The sequence below is a fragment of the Larus michahellis genome, chromosome 2 (genome assembly GCF_964199755.1).
Source record: "Larus michahellis chromosome 2, bLarMic1.1, whole genome shotgun sequence".
Lineage (NCBI taxonomy): Eukaryota > Metazoa > Chordata > Aves > Charadriiformes > Laridae > Larus > Larus michahellis.
In genome coordinates this window covers 909,865-916,611 of record NC_133897.1, presented here as the reverse complement: position 1 = coordinate 916,611, position 6,747 = coordinate 909,865, and the positions used below count along the sequence as shown (strand labels likewise).

The 6,747-nt window shown below is 60.1% G+C and overlaps 1 protein-coding gene across 1 annotated transcript; it reads right to left on the bottom strand.

Moving 5' to 3' along the window:
• Nucleotides 1-3,652: 3,652 nt before the first annotated feature.
• On the bottom strand, nucleotides 3,653-6,747 carry LOC141738518 (GTPase IMAP family member 1-like). Its single transcript, XM_074573797.1, has 2 exons — nucleotides 5,435-6,747; nucleotides 3,653-5,022 (listed from the first exon to the last, which is right to left on the bottom strand). Exons 1-2 carry the CDS (start codon nucleotides 5,623-5,625, stop codon nucleotides 4,179-4,181), a joined length of 1,035 nt encoding a protein of 344 aa, XP_074429898.1. The 5' UTR covers nucleotides 5,626-6,747; the 3' UTR covers nucleotides 3,653-4,178.

Genomic DNA, 6,747 nt, shown 5'->3' with positions numbered 1-6,747 from the left:
AGGGGCAGTTCTGCCCACCCAAGTGGAGCCTGGGAACGTTTGGATCACTCTGCAGGAGCACCGTGGAGGCTCGGAAGGAACATCTGGGCAGGAGGGTGGTGCCGCCAGGCGCGGTCGGTGTATCAGTGTGTCACCTTTGGGCACCGACGCTCTGTTTTGAATCAGGATCTTGGTATGTTTATAGAACCATGGAATTATAGGATCGTTTAGGTTGGAAAGGGCCCTTAAGACCACGGAGTCCAACCGTTAGCCCAGCCCTGCCGAGCCCACCACCACCCCACGTCCCTCAGCACCGCGTCTGCCCGGCTTTTAAATCCCCCCAGGGATGGCGACTCCACCACCGCCCTGGGCAGCCTCTTCCAACGCTCCACAACCCTTTCCGGGAAGAAATTTGTCCTAATATCCATCCTAAACCTCCCCTGGCGCAACTTGAGGCCGTTTCCTCTTGTCCCATGGCCTGTTCCTTGGGAGAAGAGCCCGACCCCCCCGGCTGCCCCCTCCTTTCAGGGAGCTGTGGAGAGCGAGGAGGTCTCCCCTCAGCCCCCTTTTCTCCAGGCTGAACACCCCCAGCTCCCTCCGCCGCTCTCTACACAAACACAGAACTCCTTGCCTCCTACTCCTCCTCCTCCACCAGATTTTCCAGGTATTTTTCAGGCAGGCTTCCCGTGGGTTGCAGGGATCTCTCCACGTAGGGAGGATTTTGGATCATCCCCTGGTTGCGACAGAGGCAGTGGAAAGGATCCGGTCGCCCTCCCGTTCCCTCTGCTCTGGCAACTGGGCCGTATTCTCCCCTTCTGCCTCATCGACTGCTCCGTCTGCGCCGCAGCCCCCCGCTGCACGGCTCCTCTTTATCCCTGTGGCAGCAGGACCATGGCTGGCCACCACCATCAGGAGACCGGAGCGTGCCCACGGTGCCAAGCCCCATCCCTGGTGCCGTGGGGGATGATGTTCAATGGCTGCACCCTCTTCTTCCCGTCGGCACCCCGCTCGGCCCCTTCCTTGGGACCCCCTAACAGCACGATTGCCCCCAGCTCTGTCTTCGGGGACCAGCCACTAGATGGACCTCAGGATTCGGTGTTTTCACGTGGGAAATGAGAGCGTTTTCCAGTGCCCAGCCTTTACCGGAGGTGCGGCCGCTTCATGAATAGCTTTTCTATTTTGTGGACGCCCAACCCGGCAACTTGGAAGCCAAACCTTGTTCTAGTAACAACCTGTTCGGTCCGATGAGCCAGGAAAATCGGGAGCCCTGGAGGGGGAAGACGGAGCTGACGCGTGGGCTGCGGGCGCGCAGCCGTGGGGAGAAGAAGTTCCCCCAACTGAAAGCGCATCCCGCAGGGAGGAGGTGATATTTTCCCTGCTTCTGCGATTTTCGTCGCTGTTAGAGAGCGGCGAGAGCCGACACAAGGCTGTTTGCTCGGCGCGGCTGATTTGCAGTTCAGAGAGACCTCCTCCCACGCGCGGGCTCTCGCTAACAGGCCCCGCCGCGCTTCACCGGCGGCGCTTCGGCTCCGGCCCGTGTGTCTGGAGAAGAAAAAAAATCCACAACCACCAGAAGCCGCAAAATTCAAACGGCGGGACAAAGCGCGCGGCTGCCTTTGGTAAATCCTTTTAAATTCTGCCGCTGTTATCCCAGGGTGGAGGGAAAAGAAAAGAGAAAAAAAAAAAAAAAAAAAAAGAAGAAGTTGTAATACCTGCTTTTAGGGTGTGGGTTATGGTTTCCATGAATAAGGCTTGGCCGATATTTCTTTCCAAACGAGAGCTGAAAGTCAACAGGGATGGAAATTTTTATTGCGTTTCCATAATGGTAGTTTAATAAACTCCTTGTTTTCATGTTTGTCTGCCCTGGTAGTGCGCAGCGGGTCGTTACAGGAGCATTAACGTCACCTTACGAATATCGGTCTCAAAAGGATGAAAAAAACCGGTTTTCTGTCCTGCCTGAACGTTTTTGGAAAGAAATTCCTTTATGTTAACTCCCGTGAAGTTAAATCGATTTTCCTCTGAAGTCGTCGCACGAGTCTTTCACGTGCTTTCCCACTATTTACGCCATTTTTAATTCTTTGCTTATTTTGCAGAAGGCAAATTAGAATAGAATAAACAGAAACAGAAACGAACAGGGTAGAATAGAATGGTTCCGTTGGCAGGGACCTGCAACGATCATCTCCTCCAACTGCCCGACCGCGTCAGGGCTGACCTTGTCTTGCAGGGTTTAGAAATGCAATTCTTGTCCCGATTTTGTTTTTTTTTTTTTTGGGGGGGGGTTGTTTGTTTGGTTTGGTTTTGGTTTTTTTTTTTTTTTATTAGTTACGGTTTGTTCTGTCAGGTTTTACGGTGGCGTTTCCCCGTTGCGACGGGGGGCTGTGGCCGGTTCCTTATTCAGCTGTTTCTGGCCGCGGCGCGGAGCCCCGGGAGGCGGTCGGTGCCCGCTCCCCGGGGAGCGGAGGAGTTTCAGCCCTGCGGACTCGGCAGGCGCCGCGCTGCGAGGGGGACGTCCTGAGCCGCCGGGCAGCCGAAGGACATCCTCCCTCTTGGAGAACCCGGTCGGGGTGAGAGGTTCAGAGAGGATGGGGTGGGGATGAGAAAGGGGAGCTGCCTTTTGTGAAAAAGCCGAGGTTATCTGTGCTTCCCTTCGCCCGCCCTGAGCTTCGTTATCTGCAATTATCTTCGTTATCGCTGCATCCAGGGGAAAAACCTGTTCGCGGGACTTTTGGTAGAAGGCTGACGCCCTGGGCTGGTTTCCTGCTGGACTTTCCCGGTCTCAGGAGCAGCGAACGTCCCCGGTGCTGCTCCGGGAGCTGCCGCGGATGCCACAGACCCATCGCTTGCCCACCCTGCAGCGGGTCCCTCCGGAAGGGTGTCCCCCACCACACTCTTTTACCCTGGTGCTTTGCTGACGCTCCCGGCTCTGCAGAACCTTTTGCTGACCCTCAAAGGCACCTGTGGCTCTGGTGAGGCTGCGGTAATGAATCACAGAATCGTAGAATCGTTCAGGTTGGAAAAGACCCTTGGGGTCATCGAGCCCAACCACCGACCCCACTCTGCAGAGTTCTCCCCTGCACCGCATCCCCCAACACCGCATCTAAACGACTCCTAAACACATCCAGGGATGGCGACTCCACCACCTCCCCGGGCAGCCTGTTCCCGTGTCCGACCGCTCTTCCCGGGAAGATTTTTTTTCCTAATCTCCGGTCTAAGCCAGTCTAAGATGAAGCCGCATCGCAGAGGAAACCCGGATGAGCTGTGGAACCTGGAACGTTCTGTCTTCTCCCGCGCCCGTACCCCTGGGACCGGCACCGCAGGGCAGAGTTGAAAGCCCCGAGACACCAAGGAGAGACCTCAACCTCGGGCGTTGATGGAAGAGCCCAGGCTGCCTGCGTGGGTCTGCCCTCGTCTCGCTGACCTGGGGAGGGCAACACAGCGTCCCCTTCCCGGCTGACCCCAGCTGCAGCTCCCCGATGGACACCGGTGGCAGGGGAAGGGTGATGGGTCCCAACACCGTGCCCTGGGGCAGGCGCCGCTTTGACCCGAGGAACATCTCAGCTCCCACAGCCGCCCTCGCGCTCCCCGCCCGGTGGAGAAGGGCTTTGGCCATCCCTCCTCTTCCTCCCCAACCAGCCCTCGTGTCCCCGTCACGCATCACAAGCAAGCGACCGGTGGCTTCTCCAAGAGAAGTTTATTTAGTTTATAATCTCCCTCGGAAATACGTGGTGATTACATGAGGACTCCCTGGGCTGGAGCGCGGCACGTGTCCGTGGAGCGGAGTGCGTGTCCCAGACGGAGGTGGACACGCTGGAGCGGGTCCATCAAAGAGGACCGGGCTATCGAAGCATCTGACAGATGGGGAGAGGCTGGGACTGGAGAAGAGGAAGCCGAGGGGATCCTGCCCGCACCTGATGGGGACCAAGTGGTGCCCGGTGTCGGGACGAGACGGGGTGGGCGCAAACGGAAACGTGTGGAATTCCGTTTAAGCGTCAGGAAGCTTTTTCACTGAGGGTGACGCAGCGCTGGCACAGGCTGCCCAGGGAGGTGGTGGTGTCTCCATCCCTGGAGGTGTCCAAAACCCAACGGGACGTGGTCCTGAGCAACCAGTTCTGGGGGACCCTGCTCGAGCAGGGCTTGGGCTGGCCAATCTCTAGAGGTCCCTGCCAGCCTCCATGTTCCTACGTCTCTCTGATTCGTCATCACGACAAAATACGGGACTTGGGAACAAGAAGGAAATTCAGGAAAACCATAGCAAAAACAAAGAAAACTACCTTGAAACCCACAAGCATGCGGCATGGCAGAGCTGAGGATCGCTCCATCATTTTCCTCTCCGCTTTGTGCCTCCCCATGTGATACTCCACTTTCTCCTGCGTTAAAGAGGGCTCCAGGAACATGGCGTTGCCGTACCACTTGCCCCCGTTCTCCCGCACCACCTGGTAGACCATCGCCATCAGCTTGGCGACCTGCTGGTCCCGTTGGGCACCGACTGCTCTGGTGTGGAAGCTGCAGTACCTTCTCCCGCACTGCAGGATCAGGTCCAGGAGCGCGTTGCTGCTGTCAGAGCACAGGTGCTCCTGCAGCGAGCCCTCCGCCGCCTCTTCTGCGTGAGCGAGTAAGACGACGGTGTGCCTCAAAACATGGACTCCAAAAATGTCCTGCAGCCTCTGCACGGCCTTCGTGTCCTCCTCGAAGAATTGGCCCAGCTTGGTTACCAGCAGCAGCGCGTGGGGGCCCGGGGAGGACAGCCTGACGCAATGGCTAATTTCTTTGTACGCCTGGCCGATGGCAATTCTCGGATTAAGAATATCGGCCGTGTCAATGACCGTGACGTCCTCGTCGCCCCAGCGCCCTTGCGCTTGGGAGCAGCTCGAGGTCACCGTCTGGGTGCCAAAGTTGGACCTGAACACGCGTTCTCCGAGGAGGATGTTCCCGGTGGAGCTTTTCCCTGCCCTGCTCCTCCCGACCAGGAGGAGCCTCAGCCCTGAGCCCTCGCTGTCCCCGGGCAGCACGGGAATGGGAACGCACTGGATGGCCACGGCCACGCTGCACGGACAAAAAACAGACGTACACGACTCCCGTTAGTGCCACGGTGTTGCCCAGGCCGCGTCCCCGGGACTGTCCCCTCAGGAGACCCTCCCCAGGGCTGTCGGGGGTGGGGGAGGGTGTGGGGACGCCGGTACCATCCCTTGGGGACCCTTGAAGCGTGCCGTCTTGCCCAACCTGCTCCCCCCTGGGTATTCCCGCTTGCGAAACAGGCTTTGCGCAGGCAAGAGTTCAGCGAGGAGAAACCAGCTCCCTCCTCGCGCGGCTCCGCTGGCTGCCCGGGCACGCCTGGCCTCCCTTCCTCTCCCCCACCGCCATCCCCCCCCCCCCCCCCCCAAAAAAAAACCCCCATCCCTTCCAGGCAGTGTGAAGCCTCGCACGTCTCCCTCCCCTGCCCCTTCCAACCCCGTACCTTGGTGCTGCGCCCAGCCGGGGCTTCCCCCCCGCAGCCGTGGAGTCCTTCCCTTCTCCTGGTGCCCCTCTGCCGGCGCTCGGAGCGAGGCCGGATGGGGTCTTGCTCTGCCCATGGGGGCAAGGCTTGTCCTGGGGCTCGGGCTCCTTCTTGGGGGTGCCAGCGGAGAGCTGGAGGGTGGCAGAGACCATGTCCCCTCGGAGGCTGCTGGAGCCACCACACGCGGCGACGGCGGTGGCAGCCTGTGGCGAAGTCCTCGGGTTGAGGCCGGGGCGGCACGAAGACCCTTCGGGGCGCCGGCTGCTCCCCACGGCGCGAGGCTGCCGAAACGCTGCCGGGGCTGCGGGAAGACGGGGTCTAAAAAGGGCAGAGCCGGAGCACGTGGCAGACGGGGGGGAAGGTTCGTCAGACGGCCCCCCGCTTCCTGCCTGCCCCTCCGCTCGCCCTGAAGCGTGACCCTGCGCCGACCACAAAGCCCCGGCCGCGCGGCTGACGTGATGATTAGAAGCCAAAGTTGTGGGGTGGGCAGGACTGGTGTGCCCCGGAGTGCCGGTTCACTGCCGGTACCTCTGCGTGCCACCATGGGTGTCCGTGCTGTCCTCCCGGTACCTCTGCGTGCCACCATCAGTGTCCATGCCATGCTCCTGGTACCTCTACATGCCACCATGGGTGCCTGGGTGTCTGTGCCATGCTCCTGGTACCTCTGAATGCCACCATGGGTGTCCGTGCCATGCTCCTGGTACCTCTATATGCCACCATTGGCATCCGTGCCATGCTCCCAGTACCTCGGAATGCCACCATAAATATCTGTGCCACGTTCCTGGTACCTCTGAATGCCACCGTGGGTGTCCAGGTGTCCATGCCACGCTCCCGGTACTTCTGAATGCCACCATGGGTGTCCGTGCCATGCTCCTGGTACCTCTACATGCCACCATCAGTGCCCGTGCCACGGTCCCGGTACCTCTGCATGTCACCCTTGGTGTCCGTGCCATGCTCCTGGTACCTCTACATGCCACCATCAGTGCCCATGCCATGGTCCCGGTACCTCTGCATGTCACCCTTGGTGTCCGTGCCATGCTCCTGGTACCTCTACATGCCACCATGGGTGTCTGTGCCACGCTCCTGGTACCTCTGAATGCCACCATCAGTGGAAAAGGGGGAAAGGGGGGGTCCTGCATGTCCCCGGGGGGGCGAGCGGTGCTGCCGTGGGGCTGTGCCCCTCCAGCACGGCTCTGCCGGGCAGCCACCGCACGGGATCCATGTCCCACCGCGGAGGAGACCTGCTCGGCCTCGGGCACCGCCGGGGGTCTGGC

Bases quoted from the DNA above. Each gene is read 5' to 3' on its own strand.
- LOC141738518 (XM_074573797.1), bottom strand. From the start codon at position 5,625: ATGGTCTCTGCCACCCTCCAGCTCTCCGCTGGCACCCCCAAGAAGGAG. The intron at 5,023-5,434 runs GTACGGGGTTGG...TTGTCCGTGCAG, and splicing joins CGGCTGGGCGCAGCACCAAG to CGTGGCCGTGGCCATCCAGT.